Below are 22,452 nucleotides of genomic sequence, written 5' to 3' on the forward strand. Positions count from 1 at the left end.
AAATCTCTGGTAGAGATGAGGTGCAGCCCAACTCCTGAGACCAGAGATGGGCACGGAGGCACCTGTCTGTACAGGAAGTACCTTGTGTGTGCTCTCCAGCAATGGAGTCTCCCGTCCTGGGCTGGCTGGCTCCGGCTAGGACAGCTCAGTGTGGCGCGGGCAGGGTATGCCCACTCCAAGCGGCAGCCAGTCACAGGCTGACTCCAACACTGCCTGGACCCTCGGACGGGCCGTGAGGGCTGAGTGTGCCCTTGCTGATCGAAGCCCAGCCAAAGATTGGTCGCTGCCAGGCTGCTGTGTCAACTCAGTAACATCCCAAAGTGCTTGATCTGTGTTCCTGGGCACCGTGACTGTTTTGTTTTTTGTGTTTTTATTCTTTGAATGACTTATTTCAGGGCTGCAGACATTAACAATGATCTCCATGCCTTGGACTAATCTCCAGGTTAGTAATGAGTTAACATTTCTCCCAAGTGAACAGTTATTATGCAGGCTAATTAATTGCTTTCCAGTTACAAGAACCCTTCTGCATTCACTCAAAGTAGGATTCACAAGCAGAAAATATACTGTTTATTAAGACAGAGCAAGGGAAACAAAGAGCCTCTCCCTTCCAAACCCTTCTTTTTTTAACAAAGCTTTCATCAAGAAACAAAAACACACACGTGCAGGAACTATATACAGGCAGAGAAAGTGTGTTCACCAACCAAGCCGCGCCGGGAACTGAGGCCAACACACCAGCCCTGCTTTGTAGTCGCCCTGGTGCCCCCGGGGGACAGCAAGGCAATCTTATCAGCCATCCTCAGAAGGGACAATTTTGATTAATATCAGACCCATCTGACTCAGTCTATTAATCTATTAAGCCCTGAAGGAAGCACATTCTTCAGATATAAAAGATATGCCTTTGATTAATAATTCTACCCTACTGCCATTTCAAGCCTCAGTGGTGGTGTGGCACCGCGAGACAGAGCGAGCTCGACTCCTACTGAGACGCCCTTGCTCCACACCAGTCCCCCAGGAATGAGGCCGGGCAAGGCAGGTGCCACCGTGGCAGAAGAAAAGCCCTCGTCACATCGTTGATTCCTCCGCCCACAGACTGAGGGTCAATCACTTGCGACCTAATTCTTGCTAGCAGTTGCTGAAATCTAAACACGATCAACAGAACCCTGAGGACCAGGCCGTGACGGGCACACACACACCTGCAGCTGCCCTCTGGGGCCGACATGGGTCGCACGGCAGCCATCTGAGGACCCTTCCTGCATTTTCCTATGGATTCCAGGACACACCTAGGAAGTTGCTCAGAGTTCGTGCGGCTGAGATCCCAGCGAGGTCGGGGTATGGGTGGGGACCCGGTCAACTTCATCTCAGTTCTGGGTTTTCTGCCTTCTTGCCCCACCCGCGCTTCTCTCTTCACATCACTGCATTCTTCCTGATGTTCATGATCAGCCTTCTGGCATGTTCTCTGTAGTCCACGGGCTTCACGTCCATCACGGTGGCCTTAATTCGAGACTCATCCTTGGGGAGGAGAAGAGGGTGGGTGAACGACAAAGCCTGGAGTGTGGAGCTGTGATAAGCCCCTGGCCCAGCAGGAGAGCCTGCAGCCATGCTGTGCTCCTAGCTTATACAACTACTAGGAACACCCCAGGGGGCAGGGAGCATGGCTGGATGCTCCTCCATCCTGGCCCTTCTCATCCTTTCCTTAGGCTCCCAAACACACAGGAGACCCACAGTCCAAACCAGTACTTGGGAGGACTTCTCTCGTTGACTATGTTCTCTCGACAGGGGAGGAAACAGGAGCCCACGGAGGATAAGTGGCTTGCCCAGAGTCACACAGCTAGTTCTTCAAACACAACTCACTCTCAGGAAAAGCTGAGTTGTTGCAAAGCGAAAAGCAGACACAGCAAGGCAGTGGCTCCAATCTGGGTCCCATTTCTGCAGGAGGGGACATCTCCACACTCCACCTTCCCTACTACTTCCATCAAGAGGTGGTTGAATAACTTTACAAGTATCCCCAACCTCCCACTGCCTGACACCCGATCCCACTGATTGGCATTGAGCCCTTGTCTCTATCACAAACACATTTACCAATAGGTTAAGGTCTGACAATAGCAGAATGAGTCATGTCTGAACAAGTGGGTGTTTCCAGCATCCTCACTGCCCACTACCTTCATGTACAGAAAGGAACTATTCTGTGTCTGAGCAGCACAATGGGTGATGACTGGAGGCTGCAGGGGCAGCACGCCTAGGAGCATAGCTCTCATGCGGGGCCGCCTGGGTCAGGTCCCCATCTCTGGCACTTGTTAGCTGATGGCTTTGGGCAAGCAACCCCTGTACCCCATGTCAGTCCACATGTCTTCACTCAGAGAAGGGTGACTACAGCTCCCACACGTTGGCAGCACCCTCCCCAGTGAGCTGAGGTACGTGAGGCCAAGGGTGCAAATGCAAGTGGCAGACGGGGCTCAGGAAACGCTGCTCTGTCGTGACTCGCAGCTTTGCAAGTAGCTTTCACCACACGTAGTCTCTTCCTTAAATGTGTGTTGGATGGAGGGGAGAGATGGGAGTGTGCGTCTACCACGTTCAACATTTTGCATCACTCCACAGAACAAAAGTACCTGGTTTTAACAGAAGAGGCTACAGGGCATCTTCCACCCCAGGCAGGCAGCCTCTCTAAGTCTGTTTCCTATTCAGGAAGGCCTAATAACACATGGACAGGAACGGTTCCTTGTGTTGGGAAGCCTCAAGGACTAATGGCCACACACTGGGCTTGGGGTGGGCAGCAACTCACTGACAGCTGACAGGGCTGATGCCAGCAGCACCAAATGGCAGCCTCCCGCCAATCCCTGCTCTTGGCCCATGACCTCACGTACGTTGTAGGTCTCTAGTTTGACCCGGATCCGGAACGTGAAAGATCGAAAGTTGGCATTCTGGAAAACTTCTTCAAAAGCCTGCTCATTCTGCAAAAACAAAACAAAACAACAAACCAAACAGAAAAATTCAGATGGGAAATGGCTTGGTCATTTGAAAGCACCTGAGAAGACTAGGAAAAAAAAAATCGCCTGCAATGATTTGAAATTAGCTAGGAAGGTCTACTCCACAGGTACCAACTTGGTATAGGAAGCTGCCTGCCCAAGGAGGTGGTTGTTGAAACCTCATGCACGCTCCACTTCCAGGGACCGGAGTTACAGGCAGGTGGCGGTGCCTGCCAGAGGCTGGTTGGCGGGCCCAGGAGAGGCGGGCGGCAGTTCTCAATGTGTGCAGACTTTGCTGCAGTCTCAGCAGGTGGGAAGGTGGTGACTGCAGTACAAGCATGTCAGGGGATTTATTGGCACTGAGTTGCACATCTATGCTATGTTTAACTTTACACACACACACATACACACTAACGCATTCACAGGGGGAGGGGCTGGTGTGGTATAATGGGTAAAGCCACTGTTTACGACACTGATATCCCATAGGGGCACCAGTTCAAGACCCTGTTGCTCCACTTCTGATCCAGCTCCCTACTAATGGCCTGGGAAAGCAGTGGAAGATGGCCCAAGTAGTTGGGCCTCTACACCTGTGTGAGACCCAGATAAAACTCATGGTGACTTCACCCTGGCCCAGCCCGTCATTGTGGCCATTTTGGGAGTGAATCAGTGGATGACTGCTCTTTTTTTCTCTGTAATACGACCTCTCAAATCAAGAAAAAAATAAATCTCAAGAAGAAAACCAAACAGAAAACCTACAGAGCATTCACAAGAAACGTCCTGAGACATCAACATTAGTGACGGAGATTTGAGGCCTACCAGCTTTTCATGAACTAAGAAGTCAGGGAAACAGAGAGGTTTAAGATGCTCTTATACATCTTTTACAACCTCAGCCTCTGTACTCAAAGCTACTGACCTGATGAGCAAGTCGATCACATGGGAAAAGCAAGCAGAGTTAAGGAGTGACAGAGATCTGGTCCTGTCCCTAGCTCTCATTTCTCAGCCCTTGGCTTTGGCCTCCAACAGACCTGTTGTGTCCACTTGGGAAGTCAACCAGTAAAGATCAACCAAATATCAATCTCTTTCCCACTGCTGTGTTTTTCTTCTCTTCTAAAAAGATGTATTTATTCTGAGGCTGGAGTAGGACAAAGCCAGGAGCCTCCCCCAGGCACCATCATCCTTCCCAAGTCTGCACAGTGTGGGACCCACACTCTGAGAGCACCACGGCTCCCGGAGGGGGAATTTACGCATGTTCACACTCTCCAGCAGTAAACATAAAAAAGCCTGAAGAGCTGTCTGCAGCCTGAAAATCTGACAGGAACAGAGGACCAGGCAGGCAAACATACAAAAGATACAATCACAGCTTCAAGTCAATTCCAGATATTTTTCTAACAGGACTGACTGGGACTATTTTCAGAGATCTCCTAGAAAATTGGAAAAACAAAAAGGGCGGGGGGAGGGCAGGGGCAGAGCCAACAGGCAGGAGTGAGGACAGCAAGTAAGAAAATCACCTCATGGAGAAACGGCAAATATTTTTTTTCTTTGTAGCTTTTACAAGTATTCTCACCGATTTTGGGAAACATCACTAATCCCATTTTATAAATGGGTGCCTACTTACACGGCCCAGAAACTATAGCTTTATTGTTTTTCTTCACATGCTTTATCTAAGTTTAGAATAATTGGTAATCTATTCTACATTCATGTATAAAATGCCAAGTTATAAAATAGCAAGCACTTCCTATGTGCAGTGCCTGTAAGCCCGGATTTAGGGGTGGGTGTTCGGCTTGGCAGCTAAGATGCTTTCTGATACGTGTGCATCCCAAGTTGGAGCAACTGGCTTTGGATCCCAACTCGGCTTCCCACTCTAGTGTCTTGGTCACCAGGCAGCCTGTGGGGCGGCCGTGAGGGGCTCCTGCCACTCGTGGCGGAGACTCAGCACAGCGCCCAGCTCCCAGCCGCGGCCTGGCCCATTCTTAGCCATTGTGAGCATGTGAACTAGAAGATGAGAGCTCTCTCTCAAACAATAACAACAACAAAAGATTTTAAAGGGACAAAATCAAAACTGCACAAGCTTTCAAATCATCATCAGACTGACAATCATATAAAATATAAAATCCTCCCCCATCGCCCCTGCAAAAAACAACCCAAACTACTAAACAGCAGCAGAAGTACCCAGTCCTGCAGCAGTGCCGTGGCCGGGGAAGGGGTCGGCCCCAGCCAAGGGCTCACCTTCTCTCTCAGTTCCCCGAGGTAAGCGGTGTTTTGTCCTAGGATGGCCTCTGCGGACTCCTGGAAGCAAGTCACCCACTGATTCTCTTGAAAGTCTGCAATGTTTGCCTAAAAAACACAAACTCTGTTATTTCAGCAAATGATAAAAGGCTGACCCACAAGGAGGCTGGGAAATTAAATTTTCCCACTCATTATAACAATATATTCCCTCTGCATGTACAGATAGTCTGGGACTTAACGGTGGTTATACTTTACAATTTCTCACCTTGTCGGCAACAGCCTACCCAGGCACTCAACTGTCCTGTCTTCATTTTCAATACAGTACTGCAGAAGTCACATGGAAACCCCATCATGAAACACTTTATTGTTTAAAAAAAAAAAAAAAAAGCTTTTGTGCCAGCTGATTTTCCCCAACTGCAGGTAAATGTGCTTGAGCAGGCTTAAGGTGAGCAATGGTGAGGGCAAGGGTGAAGTGGGTTGGGCACAGTGGGGGAAACACCACTTGGGATGCCTGCACCTGTGTCGTAAGGCCTGTCTCAGTCTCTTTCTCTGCCTTTCAAATAAAGCAAAACTAAATTCTCAGCTGCACATCAGATGAAACAGGAGTTACAGCAGCACTGGCAAGGCTATGCTGGGATGTGTGTATTAAACGCAGCTTGCACTTAGGCACATTTCCAGCTAAGCTGGGTTCATTCAGATGGCCCACCCATGCGGTGGAACAAGCACATCTGTCAAGACTGGAAAGGGAGCCTGCCACAGCGTGGGTGCTACCTCAGATTCAGCTGAGACACAGCGTCTAAGGATGCAGGATCCGAGGCCGCCACACCTGCCTCCTGGCGGATACCCTGAAGACCTGGAGGGCACATCCGACAGTCAGTGCCCGGGCTCCACACACTGCAAACCCTGAGGCCTCCAGCTTTTCATTACACTCTATTCTGGACTTTCTAGAACATAAAAATCTACCAAAAATAACCATAATCAAAGTCTGATTTTGTTTTTTTCAATTCTGTCTGTAGAGGCACCTTAGACCATCTTAATTAATTAATCAATCCTGAGTACTTGTATCATGCACTAGTTCTTACTAATAACACTTTTGAATAAATTCCAAGGCTTTCACTGTATTCCATTCTATGGACAGTCAATCAAAGACTTTAATATCATTGATGATTTTCTTAGAAGAAATTCACTCCAGGTGTTCAACTGTGAGAAAATAGAAGCGTTTTTTATAAGGGCTCTGATAAATTACTGCCAAATCACCTTCTGGAAAAAATGTGAGCATGCCAGTTTTCCTGCATGTTTATTTTCAGTGCTTTCACTAAAATATCTCACAAACACACTTTACATTCATAAGGATTTACAAGAAAATCCAACAGTGTTTACAAAACACACACACACGCAAGGGTCCGCCTCAGCACGCAGTGAGGTCTTCTGAAGCTGGCTTGGTAGGGATAGCATGGCACTTACCCCATGAGGAAAACAACAGGCACCAGGCCTCAGCTGTCTAAGCACAATAATTGCCCTCCAGAAACGCTATTTCAGATTAATTTATCTTCATAAAGGTTAGCGGGTATGTGCCACCAATGCTGTAATTGCACGGCATACACAGAAGACTCAATCGGTCTGGGCAGCTTTCTAGCACCAAGAAAAGCTTTTAGCAGGAGAAAACAAGTTGCTGCTGAATTGCGTGAAAGGCCCTGCCTCCTCATTTACTGGGCAGTTACGCGCACTCCAGAGCTGCCTCGTCTGAAAGCTTCCTGGTCTGGAGCAATCTGCAGCTACCGCCCACACCCCAGCGTACTCAGCTCATGCCACTGTGGTGGCTTCCCACTGCCCCACGGCGCTCACCGACAGGATCATGCGGTACTTGAAATTGGGGAACTCGCTGTCGCACTTCTCGCAGCGGTATAGCCCGTTCTGCTGATCGATCACTTTCTTGTTGCAGTCCTGGTTAGGGCAGGCCTGGTACATACAGTTTTCCTTGCGCAAATACACCACGGTGGCCACCGAGCTGAAGTAGTCAGCCTTCGGGAGAGGAGAACGACGTGAGATGCAGAGTGCTGGCCTGGGGGCCATGAGGCAGTTGGCCCTTACACCTCGGTGACAAGAGCTTATATATATTGCAATTCTCGAGTCACAAAATGATTGCAGAGAATAATTCATTCTGTAGTTTCAGAGTTGCTTTTCTCTCTGCTTGACAACTACATGAAATTCAAAGACTTGCCCCCCGTGGCCCCTCCGAGAACCTCTGTCTGTCTGGGCCAGGGGTCAGGGGGCGTCTTCTCCAAGTGTTTCAGCCTGTCTGCTGTAGTTACTCAGCTCTGCTCAGCAGAGCAGAATCATCAGGATGGCAGCGTGTGGACAGAGGCACATGGCTAACACAGCAACAAAACTATTTACAACTGCAGGTGGTTTGGCTTGCCAATCCCTGGTCCAAGCCGGTAAATCTAGCCAAATGCAAAAATACTCAAGAGGAACATCTGTGTCTTGAGCACCACCCCCGTTCCAAGGACCAAGTCACAGGTTTGGGTTTTACTTTCTAACCTCTGCAGAGAGAGGATGTCAGATGTGTCATTCTGAGGGGTGTGTTTAGTATGGCAATGGAGCATATCTGATTGTACTCTGAATCCAGTCAGGTCAGCAAAACCTCAGGGGATTCCTGATAGCTCAAAGAGGGAAACAGCTATGTGGATGGGGAAAGGGCTTGGCTAGGCCCAGTTCAGAAGGCTCTGGAGAGTGTCTCCTGGGGGCCCGGTGTGATGGCCCATGCCACAGCTGCCCCACTTCCCATCCAGCTCCCTGCTGTGGCCTGGGAAAGCAGTCGAGGACGGCCCAAAGCCTTGGGACCCTGAACTTGCATGGGAGACCCAAAAGAAGCTCCTGGCTTCGGAATGGCTCAGCTCCAGCTGTTTTGGCCACTTGGGGAGTGAAACAGCGGATGGGAGATCTTTCTCTTTGTAAATCTGCCTTCCCCCACTCCAAAAAAAAAAAGTGTCTCCTAGGAGACACCAACAAGTGCCTGCACTGCCAGGTGTGGTCCGGACTCAAGGCATGACTTATGTATTTTGTTTGATTGACTCTTTATTCCACACTGTCTCTTTTCAGCTCTAGGAGACAGAGGAAGGGCTGTTATTGTGATAGGACAATAGCACAGCCCACCGCTGGACTCTGGAGACGGTGTACAATAGCGCTGCAAGTTGTTCCTGAATCAAGAATGGATAAGGTGGCAGAGGGAAAGCAAACAGGAAGGAGTAAAATCTATGCTGTGTGTGATGAGCAAAGGAGAAGGGACTGCTGTTCTTAACAGGAAGGAGAGATAAATGATTGACATGCTGAACTACTGACAGAATACAGGTTGGCCCAAGGCGAAGGAAGGACACTGAGTATGAACACTGAACAGGAAGTGGCACGTGGACAAGTCTCAGAGCCTGTCCTTGCAGGGGCTGTGGGGTGCACCCAGCTCACAAGTGGTTTAAGAGCCCATGAATGGTCCCAGTGTCTGACACCACACTGGGCTAATGCTTGACTTGTGCACATAGACTGGCAGGAATAATCCCAGGAGAGAGACAGGCACTTGAACGTGCTCTGATCTGGCTTGCATCTCCCCAGTTCTTTGAGACCCCTCCAAGAGCTGCTCCCATTTCCCAGCCTCCACGCCCCCCAGAGCCTCCCCTTTGGGAGGTGGGGCCATCCCTGGCCCCTGCCTCGGCCGCCACGCCATGCTCTGTTCAGAGTCTGGGAAGTGTGGTAGCTCGGGATCAACACGGCCCAGGTTTCTGACCCCGCCCTCCCACACGCACCCCATGCTGTCAGGATACCTTGTCCCCTTGGCCCAGGTTCTCCGATTTTACTTCGTACAAGGTCTTCCAGTTGGTGTTGCTCCCCATTGTTCCTCCACTCTTGAGGTCAGAGATGGAAACACCATCCAAGGCTTGCCCTTCTGAGTCGAACCTAAAGCAACAGGCCAGGAAGGTTGACGGGCACCCCTCAGCGTGGCACTCCTATTAATCTGCTAGGTGGGCTGCCCACTCAGGTGTCCAAAAGGGGTCATGCCACCCTTCCCCTCACCCAGCATCTTCCTTATCACACCTTACTGACCTTTCTTTTGATCTCATTTGCTTTGATGCCCTCCAGTGGTCAAGTCAAAGAGTGCCAAAGCACATAGACCTTTCCCTGGTTTAGGCCAGAGCCCTAAGAAAACCCTAACTGGGAAACAACAGCAAAGCAGTAACACAGAGCAGTGACACTGGGCTTCTCCTGCTCACCCTCCCTCTGCTGCTATTTCCAACCTCACGCTGGAATAGGTTAGTGAAGAATGTTCCTAAAAAGGGACCAGTCCAGGTTAGGTCACTCATGTGGGTGACGGAGATCCAAGTATGTGAGCCAGCACCCACTGCCTTCCAGGACAATGCGGCAGCTGGAAGCTAGAGCTGGATATCCTACCCAGGCACTCTAAATCGGGATGTGGGCATCTTAACCACGAGGCCCACACCTGCTCCTGAAAGTTCTCTCAACCCTAATACGGTATGAAAGGTTACGGTTACATAATATAATTTGTTAGATGGCATTATCTGTGTAGTTTTTTTTTGGGGGGGGGAGAATTTTCCTTCTTAGTGAGATTTTACTTATGTCAATATTAAAGTTAGATTCATTCATGTTAAGCTTCTATTAAAACTGATTGTGCCTTTTGATCCTGTGCCAGGCCTGGGAGAAAGCGGCTCAGATATACACATGACAGTAGTCGGCCTGGGATGAGAAAGACCAGCTGCCCCAGGGAGGTGCTCCCTGAGCACACCCCATGTGGCACACAGCCCCCAGGCTGTCAGGTAAGCAGCTGACTTCACCCCGGAGGCACAACCACTGGCTATGTGAGTTTATGGCTTCAAAAACTCCAAGGAAACATTTGCCACCACATATGGCGCACTGGAAGTCAACAGAGCAAGCAGGTAGGCAGCCCTTCTTAGGATAAAATAAAACGAAACACACTATATGCTCGGAGTCACAATCTAAACGTGTCCAGGCCTTGCGTGGCTGGGGCTTTTGTTTGATCAATGCCTGGGGACAACCATGTCTGTGTGTTGGCTGGCATCATAGTTATTGATAAGGAAAATGTGAACACCTTTATGTGAGCATGCAGCCAACTGCGGGATGGAGCTCCAGAGTAGGAGAGGAAACCAAGCAACAAACAAATGCAGCTGAGAGGACTGCTGCTCCGACGGCTCGGAATGCAGGGACAGCCACCAGGAAAAGCAGGATACGTGGACCACACTCTTGAGGAAGTATCAAGGACCATCAACATCCCAGTAGATGCTTCCTGGAACCATTCGAACACTAGCATTCTTGGCTCACAATAGACTCGACACAAAAGCAAGGAGTGTGTAACCTGCGGTCACTCTTTGGTCACTTAAACCCTGAGACCCATCTGGAAACCAACACACACGTCCCTCTGTTTATAGCTATAGTTAAAGTGCTCTCCCTGACCACATCCATTCTTGCATACCATGTTTCTGTCTGAAGTGCTCCTTTAAGGCAGTTCGGAGGCCTTAAAAAGCTAGATGTAGTAAGATTTTTTTTTTTTAAAAAACAGGCTCTCTTCATCTTTTGAGAGCTTTGGGAGTGACAATATGATGCCAACAAAAGCCCATTGTTCCCACCACACTTTCATCAGAGTTCAGTGAATACACACTAAAAGATCTGATCGGCACCAAAGACTTGACAGATAAGAAAGCGTGTCCTCCCCCATCCCGCAGATGTCACGGCTTCAACCTCGGAGAGTAAGTGCCTTGGCTCACACCTCTCTGGCATGCGGCTGCTAAGGTTGGGTAGGGCAGATCAACATTTGCACTCTCATTCCCATCTCTGACCCCAAAGGCGGGTCACAGCTATGTCTCTCCAAGGCTCTAAAGTCATCCTTAGAGGAGGTGCAACTGTCACCATGAAACACGGGGGCTGCTCCATGTGGCCAGGGAGCTCCTGCATGGCGCAGAGCTCACATGCTCATAGACTCAGCACCTCTCAAAGCCTGAGCACAACAGACCCCTCTGCTTGGCTTCCCACCAACCTACCAGCCACGAAGCTTATAGGCCTCTGGGATGTCAGGGTTCATAATGATAGTGCTTGAAGACAGGACGGACAGACTCCGGCCACCAAAATCAGAAACCCGGGCTCCTTTGATGGCTAGCACGGGCTGTCTCGAGCCATCGAATCTATCAGCCTGCAAAACAAACGCCAAATACATGCCAGGGTCATTGGCAGGAAGAACACACAGAATGTTCTTACAATGAGGAAAATGGCCAATAGCAGAGTGAATGTAATCAATGTAGGTGGACTCTGTACAAGACACTCATATCGCATGATCTACTCAGAAAACACAGCAGGGTGAGTATCAAGTTACTTTCCTGGAGACAGTATACATGAAAGGATTTCAAGTTCAGCGCTAGACAGCATGGCCCTTCACCACCATGGCCAGAGTCCAGCCCCCAGGCAGTTCTTGCCATGTGTGTGGACTGCCCCATGCAAGTACTCACATCTTCTCCCCAGAGAGTAGCAGTCACCACTTTCCCCGACATGTCCATCAGATGGATATCTCTCTTGGCAACTTCTCTGTTGTTGGACTTCACGGTGATTTTAGTGGCATCCTCGTAGCTCTTGCAGATCCCAATTATGTCTACAAGAAAAACACAACTTGTCAGCAGAGACATGGCCGAGGCTCCCAACATAACAACACCAGAGGCTCAACTGGAAACTCTGTAGCTCCCCACGTCCCCTCCACGCTGCTACGGCCTTATCCTGGCACATGGACATACCCACAAGTGAGTCCTTAGACTTGCTCTCCAGGGCGTCGATCCCTGTGAAGGTAAACTGGACTGTGGGGAGATGGTTCCCATCGTCACAGGGCATCACACTCGTGTCATTATTGAAGGTCATCTCATAGTCATTCTTAACAGCCGTGAACTGTTTGTTGGCGATCTTCAGGGTGCCTTTCGAGAAATAATACACCTGCAAGACAGACCACACCATGTACATAGCCCATCACACGGGACATAAACACCTTTGGTCTGCACACCACTCCCCAGTGGACGATGCTCCCCCCACTCTCACTCCACCACCCAATGGGGTCAGTTCTCAAATCAGCACTACCGTACCTTGTTCACTTCAATAAGAGGAAAGAATTTGTCCACTTGCTCATTGAAAGCAGTAGCTCTGATTTCACCCTGCAGAGGAAAACAAGAGCAGGTCAGAGGGCGGTGGCCAGCAGCAGGACTGGCCAGCGAGAGATGGACCCATAGCATCAAGATGGCTTCTTCAAGGCAGTAAGATAAACAGTAAGCCCCTTTTATGGGCACAAATTCCAATCATCAGTTCCAATGACACAAGAGAAATTCAATAAGCTGATCCCAGAATCATGCTTTATTAACCTCAAGCTAGAAAATAATCAAAAATAGTAATTTCATATTTTGACAATAAGAACCAGAAAGTTCTGAACGTGGAGACACGACTGGAGCCCACGGGAAGTGTGCTGCACCGGATGATTCACCAGCTTCCCCCGGGCTTGCAGCCGCAGCCACAGAGTCGTTCCTCTTCAGCAGTTACTGCCAAAAATGTGGTGGCAAGCCCTATTTTTCAAGTGGCAGATGATTTTTCACTTTTACTTTTATGTCAATCAAAATTCACAAAAGGGGTAAGAAATGTAAATGGCTGGAATGGAGTCCATGAAGAATCTGTGAAGAGCTCAGGTTTAGATACTGACTCTGCCATCACAGTTCAACATCTAGGGTGATACCAGCTCTCAAAAAATAAAGAAACTCTTTTTCTCCCCCTCCCCACCCCTTAAAGATTTGAGCGAGTAGGAAATGTGCAGCAGATGGAAAGAGAAGCTTGGCGTACATTTTAGGACTGTTAACCCAGACTAGCAGGGCACACCAGTGAGTGCCACAGCTTGGAAACTGTCTCATTGCCTCTGTTTACATAAAGTGTGGGCGGAGTCTGCAGGATCAGTCCCCGACGAGGGGCTCCGAGCTCCTTGTACCTTGGGGGTGGCCTGACATCTCTAGGGCTCCATTTGCCCCCCCGGCAGCCACACCTGGGGCTGCAGCGCATCGGACACAGCCGCACCGGCTTTTCTTGCCTGTGTTTAGCAGGCTGATTTCTTCTGCTACAGGAATTTTTATTTATGATCATTTAGCCCCCAACTCTCAGGCTACATCAAAGGACTTACTGTAGCAGAGGGAACACCAAGTAGGCAGTCACATTTCCTCCTGGCCCACTGTTGTTTCTGAGCTGTCTGTAGGCCTGCAGAGCCGAGCTCCTGTTCTGGAGCCCTTGACTTCTAGCTCTGCGCTTGACACATACTCACACTTTCATCAACCAGCTCCAGGGAGAACAGCTTCCCTTCCCCTCTGGAATTGCTCCAGGTCCTGATCTGGCTTTTGTTGGTGACACGGGCACAAATAGTCCACCTAAGACCAGAGAGATTATAGGAATCTCACTTAGAATAAAGATCAAGAAAGAAATCATCATCTGATGGCCTCCACATCTTATGCATATTCCACTCTTTCAATGTTGGCTGTATTTTAACCCAATTAATTAAAACCCCAAAATAACACACAGGTTTGACAGTTTATAGCCGAAGCAAACAACAAAACATGTAAGGTGATTTAACACTAGCTCATTCTCCTGTCAGATAAGTAAATTTATAAGCACTCTTCCTTTAGCAAAAAAGCATTACCAAGGCAACAATATCCCCCTAATGAAGGGTTCTAAGCTAGAATACAACAGCAATACCAGCAATTATATTGTCACTATTTTCAATTATGGGAACTGATAAAACGGATGTCAAATTCACGTCTCATTCTCAATGCACGCTGACTATGAACACATGACTTTATATAGAACTTGGTGTGGGTGGGCACACTGCCTACATCAAACAGGCTGAGGGGGCAGGACCTTACACAGAGGTCCCCCCGGACAAAGCAGGCACAAGATGTGAGAGCCAGGACTGGTGCCTATGCTGAACTATGGGCCGGGCACGTTAGGTAGCTTAAAGTGTCATTCCGTGACAAAGCACTGAAGAGTACATTAAAAACATCACAAGCAATTCAGAAAAAGCAACTCCTAAATTTTGGACTGCTCAAATTGTTCTTGAAGGGACGAAAGAAACATGAAATACATTTTCAGAGTCAATTAACAAGGCTCATGCAGACAGGGTCATCTCAGCCAACCTAATCACAGGGGCAGGGCCTGGTACGGTAGCCTAGTGGCTAAAATCCCCGCTTTGAACACACTGGGATCTCTTATGGGCGCTGGTTCTAATCCTGGCTCTCCCGCTTCCCATCCAGCTCCCTGCTTCTGGCCTGGGAAAGCAGTCAAGGATGGCTCAAAGCCTTGGGACCCTGCACCCGTGTGGGGGACCCAGAAGAGGTTCCTGTCTTCGGATTGGCTGAGCTCTGGCCATTGTGGCTGCTTGTGAGCGAACCATCCGATGGAAGATCTTCCTGTCTCTCCTCTCTGTATATCTGCCTTTCCAATAAAAGTAACAACAACAACAACAACAAAATACTGGGAAAGTCTCTGTGGAGGCAGATTATTAAAAAAAAAATCTCAGGGACAAAAGGTCATTTACTTATATGAGAAGGTGAGATGCCTTCGGGATTAGCACAAATACTTCTTTTTCCTCAAAAGACTATCAACCGATTCTCTAAGCATTAAACATTTAAAATTCCTTCATAACGAATGGAACCCATAAGTTTTGGTCACGCTTTCGGATGAGTGTCAAAGGTTGCCACAAATGGCACTATTCTATGTAGTGTTGATTCTGAAACTCGCACAGAAATAACTCAAGAACCCATTATGACTGTCATTCTGTACACTCATTCTGAACTCATCCGCAGCGATGACTCACTTGGACTGGTATGGGGTGAGGCTGGCGATGGGGACCACTCTGGACTGTGTTCCTCCGGAAGAGTTCATCAGACTGCCACCTCCGGCTTTCCCAAAGGTCTTGGAGGCACCAAAAGACTTAGACATGGGGGGACCTTGAAAAACACACACAAAGGAAAGGCACAGCCGTTATTCTATTTAATTTCAAGAACAGCATCTACAGCTACTGGGCGCTACAGGGGCGGGGAGTGGGGGAGAGGGGCTCGACCAAGTGAGACGCACTGGTCAACTGGACGCAGGGCAGGCAAAGCCCCCAGAGCGAAGGCGAGACCCACAGGCTGTGCGGGGTAATGGTGTCACTCTACTTGCCAACCTAAAACCCAGACATTGTTCTTTCTTCCCTCTCCTCTGTTTCAGCACATTATCTACTTTGAGTTCATTTATTTGAAACGCAGAGCCAGACAGATAGAACTAGAGAGAGATTCATAGATAGAGAGAGCAAGCAGGAGCTAGACCTTCCACTTGCTGGTTCGCTCACTCCTCCGGTGGCGGTTAAGAGTCACGGCTGGGCCAGGATCCCTAGCGTCTGGGCTACCACGCAGGCTTCCCAGGTGCACTGACAAAAGTGAAGCAGCCTTCAGTCCAGATGTGGGTTGGTGGCCCCTGGGACCTTCTGCCCAGGCTCCATCCTATACTAGGGAAGTGCAGGAAGCTGAAGCTGGTCACCAGCTCAGACACACTGACACACCTGAGTCTCCTAAACACACAGGAACACACACACACACCCCGACCGCCGGATCTGCAGAGCTTCCACCTCTGTCTTCAGAAAACATGACTAAGTCTGGTAATTTCTTACCTTCCACATCAAAATGCTCCTTCAGGAGAGAACCAGGTTTAAAAAACACAAACTCGTTGTCTGTGTAGCATATATCCGTCGGGCTTCCACAGCGTATTCCAGCCAAGGCTAGGCACGCAGCGCACGCACTCTGCACACAAGCATCCTCTCGTCCAACTTCTCAACACACCCAGTCCACTTTCTGCCATCATCTACTTTAGGGAACATCACTTGATTTTCTTTTTTTAATCAATTTCAGTAAGGCAAAAAGTAATCCGTGGCGGGAGAAGAACAGGACACCATCTGTATTTCAGCCTCAGGGAGTGATGTTATTTTTTTGTTTCAGATAACCTATTTCACTATCCTCCTTCAACAGCTCACAATTTGTGAGTGAACAGATTCACTTACAAACGGAGATGGAGAGATGGGAGGCAGGTAGCTATCACAAGGCTGGAGAGAGAACCAACTCATGGGGAAAGGCCCTGTGTCCTGAAGGCTCCAAAGAAACATCAGTGATGTTCTAACCTCATTGCTTTTAGAAACTTCCATTGCAAAACAGAAATGGATAGTGGAAGGAAGAGAAAGGGCGGGAATGGAGGAGGTCATGGTGTGATGAAAAAAAAGGAACCTCTAAGGCCCAGCATGGAAGCCTGAAGTCCTCGCCTTGTACGCCTGGAATCCCATATTTGCATCCCAGCTGCTCCACTTCCCATCCAGCTCCCTGCTTGTGGCCTGGGAAAGCAGTTGAGAACGGTCCAAAGCCTTGGGACCCTGCACCCGTGTGGGAGACCTGGAAGAGCTCCTGGCCTCAGATCAGCTCAGCTCAGCTCCAGCTGCTACATCCATTTGGGGAGTGAACCAATGGACGAAAGATCTTCCTGTCTCTCCTTCTCTCTGGAAACCTGTCTTTCCAATGAAAATAAATAAATCTTAAATCTAAAAGCCCAAAATGGGAAACATGTTGACAGACAAAGTATAGTAAGTAGATCCTGAATAGTTAAAAGGGATGCAAATTCACAGAGAAGTCAGAGGGAATAAAAAAAAAGCTCAAGATGTGAGAAATTATCTGGCTAACCCAATAATCCAGAAAGGCATATTCATTCTGACTGAAGGGAAAAAAGGCACAGTGTTAAGCATTTTAAATGGCTATCATTTTTCTCATCGTATAATAAAAGCAGAGTTATTCTTTGCAAGATGCAACTCTGCCATGAATGAAACTTTGAAAATTCCCTTTCATTCCAGATTAAATTTCAAACCATCAGACACAAGCCTGACAGCATGTAGCCAGCTCACGTCGGCTTGCTTGGCGTCTTACCCATTCCAGAGCTCCCGTTCTGTTGCTGGGGCTTGCTGGCCGGGGGATTGGCTGCTGGAGCCGGAGCTGGAGCCGGAGCAGGAGCTGGAGCCGGAACTGTCTGCTGCTGACCGTGTACTAAAAATCAAATGGGAAAGGCAATGTGAGCGCTAACGGTTTGGTTAAAGAGATTTAAACTCGAGGAGAAGCAACTCTCCGTCACAGTGGAAATTTTAAATTTTGTCAAAGACTCTTGGGTTGAAACCTGTGGCTGGGTCACTCAGTTGTAGACTGTGAATGAGTTGGCGGGGGGGCGGGGGGACTTCCTTTCAGTTTTCCTTACCAAAACAAAACAAAAACAAAAAGGGTTGACTTTTCACCTGTTTGCAACTGACAGCTTTCAGTTTTAATGAGGTGCTCCCCTGAAGTCTCGCCCATGTCTCCTCCATGCACCTGCAACCAGTCACTGGGGCTGACTCTGTGACAGGACCACTATTTCCATAGCAACAAATCGATGCCATCAACAGAAGTGTGTGGAGGAGAGAGCGGGGAGGATGGGGTGAGGAATATAATCTAAAAGCAGCTCAATGGTCGCTGAAGGGCTCTGGCTTCAGAGCTCGGGGGGACGTACGGAGAGGGCTCTACTTTCTCCCTCCCCAACAGGGCAACCTTATTGTGCGACTGACAGTTGGTGGAAAATAGGAGCTGAAAGAGTCTGAGGTGCCGTGAAGTGCCAGCGAGCTGTCACAGCAGGAAGAGATGAGAATGGAGCTCAGAGGCTGCCGTGTCACGGAAAGAAGAAGATTAAAAGGAATGGAGGGGATGACGAACACGTCTCTCAAGCAGAAAATAAGAGACGCATGCTGCGCATGGATGGCTTTGCCCCTCACCCTGTACACCTATGGGTATGATACACAGCGTTTACAGAAACACAGGCATGGGATGGCCATTGGTGGTGGCACCCGTGTCAGCCCCGCCTGGGCTGCTCACCCCCGGGGCCAGTGGCCCCGCAGAGTGGCTCACAGCACGGCTGGGAGGGCTCCCCACAGCCCCCCCGGCTGGAGCCTTCTCCTGCTGCTGGGGTCAAGGCCCTCACTCTGATAGTATCCACAGATTTAATTTACCTCTGCCAATATACAGCTCTTAAGTGGCACGACTAAATGAGATGTAACTGTGCCATTCAAGTCAAACAGATTTAGCATAAAATTAAAAAGGTTAAATAGAAGTGTTTATTCTTTAGTTCTTCCTATGGAGAGAAAAATTGAGAGATCTTATTTACACAGAAAAACAGCATGGATTATTGACAATGAATTTTTGTGTTTACTTTTTAGTTTTCTCATTATCTCTGAATGTACAAAGAGTCACATGAAATTGCAGGGGACAACTCCTCTTCTTTGATAATATGTCTTCTGAAAGAACAGCCTAAAATTCTACAGTGATCTTTTTTTGTTTTTAATTGGAAGGGCTTTCTGCCTTCTGAATAATAAACAGCTATTTAAAAAAAAGATTTATTTTTATTGGAAAGGCAGATTTACAGAGGAGAGACAGAAAGATCTTCTATCTGCTGGTTCACTCCTCAAATGGCTGCAACAGCTGGAACTGAGTTGATCTGAAGCCAGGAAACAGGAGCTTCTGGCAAGTCTTTCATACAGGTGCAGGGTCCCAAGGACCTAGGTCATCCTCTGCTGCTTTCCCAGCCCATAAACAGGGTGTAGATCGGAAGTGGAGCAGCTGGGACATGAACTGGTACCCCATATAGGATGTCGGCACTTGCAGACAGAGGCTCATGCCGGCCTCAATAAACAGCTATTTTTAAAAGGGGCATCTGACCTGACAGTTAACACACCCATGCCTCACACTGCAGTGCTTCAATTCAATACCCAGCTCTCTAGGGTCTGATTCCAGCTTCCTGCAGGTCCAGGCCCTGGAAGACAGATGTTGCAAGTTACCAAGTCCCTGCCAAAGGTAGGAGACTTGGATCACAACCCAGGCTCCCGGCTGCAGCCACTGTGGGCATCTGGTCAGTAAACACAGTGGAGAAGAGGTCTCTGCCCTCTACAGAGATAGTCTATAGATCTCTCCCTAAAAAGAAGTACATGTGTGTGTGCTGGCATTGTGGCACAGCAGTTAGGACGCTGCCTGGGATGCTGCTATCCCATAATGGTGCTGGTTCAATTCCTGGCCACTCCACTTCTGATCAGGCTCTCAGTTATTGTGCCTAGGAAAGCAGCAGCAGACAGCTCAAGCACCTGGGCCCCTGCATCCACTTAGTAGATTTGGATGAGGCTCCTGGCTTTGGCCCGGCCTAGCCCTAGTAGGTGTGGCCACATGGGGAGCGAACCAACAGACGGAAGATCTGTCTCTCCTAATCCCTCAATAACACTGCCTTTCAAACAAATAAATACATAAATCTTAAAAAAGTAATCAGGACTGGTGTTCCGGAAGCGCACGTGTTTACTGCCCAGCCCCGTGATGCCACATCCATAAGGGCGTTTAACCCCCACTGCTCTACTTCCGATCCAGCTTCCTGCTAACATGCCTGGGAAAGCAGAGGACAGCCCCAGTATTTTGGGCTCTTACATTCAATGGAAGACCTGGAGGAAGCTTCAGGATCCTGGATTTGGCGTGTCCCAGCCCTGGCTAGTGAGTCACTTTGGGGAGTGAGCCAGTAGATGGAAGTTATCTTTCTGTCTCTCCTTCTATCTTTTAAATAAGATTAAAAAAAAAAAGGAGGGGGGGATAGAGACCGATTAACATACATATACATATATATAAACAGCTTTGGGCTAAATTTTTTTTTAATGTTTAAAAAATGAGAATAAGACAAGAAACAAGAGAGTACACATAATAAGCTGCCTTTTGTGTAATCAAAGTGGAGTAGAAAATGACAACACAGTATTTGTTCTGGGCTAGATCTGCATAAACAGATGAAGAAAACGTGTTACATTAAACAGTGGCCGTGGGCAGGGAGGAAGGGTTAAGGGCACCCTTTTCTGGAGATAGAATTCTGTAATTCTGACTTCATCACACCACTGTGTTAACTATTCAGAGATGAAAATGAAATCAGTACTTATCAAAAGAAACAGATACTACCTGAACTGTGTTTTGATGTTTTAAACTAATAAAGGTTTTTCTCTCTTTTGTCTCTCCCTCCACCACTCTGCCTTTCAAATACATAAATCTCCAAAAAAAATAAATAAATAAAATCACACAGGCTGTAGGGGACAAAGCTGCCAGTGTGAAGCAGAGAGAACGTCTAATGATGTATACAGCATTCCTGTGATGGATTCACTCCCACGATCCATGTACATTGGCCCCAAGGTTAATGTTCACAACTCCGGAAGCAACAGCATCTTCACCTGGAAATCTCATTTCCTGGAACAGCTCACTCGTGTGGTCTTGGGCAAGTTGATCGGTGGCTCAAGCAAGTGACCTCTACAACAACGCCTTCCATCCCTGACACCGTGATGGTGCTCGCCACCTGGTAAGGCCGAGCTCTGGGCTTCTCCAACGTTCCCTCCCCGGCCATTGCTCCAGTTAGGCAAAGGTTATGACTGAGATCCGACAGGAGAAACCAAGACAGCACGCAGTGTGCCTCTGGTGAACTACTGGGTTCAACTCCATTTGTCCTTACGCCAGACCCATCATGTTAAGTGGAGAAAAACCAGCACGAGAAGGACCGGGTGTTCTCTAAGGGCAACACTGCAGGCCACACATCTTTCCAGCATGGAAGAATAAAAATCATTTACCTTGAGTTCTATGCACAGCAAAACTGTCTTCCAAAAGCCAAAAGCAAAAGCAGTTATTAGATACTCAAAAACTGCGGGAACTCATTGCCAGCAGCTCTCTGCCTACAAGAACTGCTGGACCGACGGGGGACAGAGTCAGGTCAAGGACGTGAGCAAACACAGTTATTACTGAACTCTCCTGAAGAAGCCGATCACTTGGACGAGCAGAGTAATAATTACTGTGGGACTTATGTTAGGGATGGAAGCATGGAGTCTGACACCCACACTTCAAACACTAGAACGAAACAAGTCAAGGCACTGCAGTAAGCCACCAGAGGAAAAAAATGAAGTCATAAAAATCTAAAGTCTTAAAGCCTAAAGAAAGAACGAAAATCAGAACAAAGAGAAACAGCAGGGTGAAAAACATAGGCCTCATATCAATAGCTATAGTAAAAATAAATAGTCCAAAGTCTCCCAGTTAAAAAAGGCAGAAAATGTCAAGTTGGACAAAAAAAAAAGCAAGCCCCATCTATCTACTACTTACAAGAATACACGTACACTGAAAGACACAAGCAGGAGAAGTAAAAGGAAAAAGCTGAAGTGGCTATAGTAATATCAGAGTAGATTTCAGAGCACAGACTTTCAGCAGGATACAGAGTGCTGTACCATAATAACAAGGGAGTCGTTTCATCACAAAGACAGACCAATTCTAAATGTTTACACAGTTAATAGCAGACCTTCAAAGTATGAAGCAGAAACCAATACAGCCACAAGCAGATACAGAGCAACCTACAATTTAGCCACCAATTTCAATATCCCTTTCTCAAGATAACCAGCAAAACAAGTCAAGAGAAAATCAGTAGGGCTACAGAATATTCGAGCAACACTAATTGACATTTATTAAACACAGAGCACACATTCTTTTCAAACACACAAAATTTACCAAGAGACACCGTAATCTGAGACATAAGACTCAATAAATTTAATAGGATTCAAATCAAAGTGTGGTGTTTGACATATAATGGAATTTAGACATTTGTAAGAAAAAGATTCCTAGAAAATCTACACATCTAGAAACCAAACATATTTCTGGAAAACACATCAAAGAAACTAAAAGAGAAATTAGAAAAAAAAATTGGATAGAGTAACAATGAGAACTCATGTGGCTTGTGTGGTGGCGTAGTACGTTAAGCCTCCACCTGCAGTGCTGTCATCCCCAAACAGTGCCTGTTCAAGTCCTGGCTGCTCCAAATCCTTGGGCTCCTGCACCTACATGGGAGACCAGAAAACTCCAAACTCCTGGCTTTGGGCTGACCCAGCTCTGGCTGTCGTGACCTTCTGGGAAACCAACCAGTGGATGCAAAATCTCTTTCTTTGTCTTTCCTCTCTGTAAATTTGCTTTTCAAATAGTAAAGCAAGCAGTACAGATGAAAAGTATAAATCAACAGAAAACAGAGGAGAAAAAAAATCAGCAAGACTAGAAAGCCAATTCTTTGGGAAGAGCAATAAAACGAATAAGCTTCTAGTCCA

At 47.9% G+C, this 22,452-nt stretch overlaps 1 protein-coding gene across 3 annotated transcripts in view; it reads right to left on the reverse strand.

Moving 5' to 3' along the window:
- Positions 1 to 544: 544 nt before the first annotated feature.
- RPA1 (replication protein A1) overlaps positions 545 to 22,452 on the reverse strand; it is a 42,394-nt gene continuing 20,486 nt past the window's right edge. The window contains exons 6-18 of one of the 3 annotated variants that reach the window (XM_041000278.1): positions 22,220 to 22,243; positions 17,216 to 17,281; positions 15,088 to 15,220; positions 13,543 to 13,645; positions 12,332 to 12,400; positions 11,993 to 12,185; positions 11,714 to 11,853; positions 11,252 to 11,400; positions 9,005 to 9,137; positions 7,035 to 7,211; positions 5,190 to 5,297; positions 2,862 to 2,948; positions 545 to 1,509 (exon numbers count right to left, since the gene is read on the reverse strand). In XM_041000278.1, coding sequence (XP_040856212.1) covers positions 1,405 to 1,509; positions 2,862 to 2,948; positions 5,190 to 5,297; positions 7,035 to 7,211; positions 9,005 to 9,137; positions 11,252 to 11,400; positions 11,714 to 11,853; positions 11,993 to 12,185; positions 12,332 to 12,400; positions 13,543 to 13,645; positions 15,088 to 15,220; positions 17,216 to 17,281; positions 22,220 to 22,243 — 1,487 coding nt within the window. In that variant the 3' untranslated portion in view covers positions 545 to 1,404. Of the gene's footprint in view, positions 1,510 to 2,861; positions 2,949 to 5,189; positions 5,298 to 7,034; positions 7,212 to 9,004; positions 9,138 to 11,251; positions 11,401 to 11,713; positions 11,854 to 11,992; positions 12,186 to 12,331; positions 12,401 to 13,542; positions 13,646 to 15,087; positions 15,221 to 17,215; positions 17,333 to 22,219; positions 22,244 to 22,452 lie in introns of all 3 variants that reach the window. The other 2 variants (XM_041000280.1, XM_041000277.1) reach the window with 2 other exon arrangements.

The sequence above is a fragment of the Ochotona curzoniae genome, unplaced genomic scaffold, assembly GCF_017591425.1.
Source record: "Ochotona curzoniae isolate NIBS_2020 unplaced genomic scaffold, NIBS_Ocur_1.0 scaffold_2453, whole genome shotgun sequence".
NCBI classification, from domain to species: Eukaryota; Metazoa; Chordata; class Mammalia; order Lagomorpha; family Ochotonidae; genus Ochotona; species Ochotona curzoniae.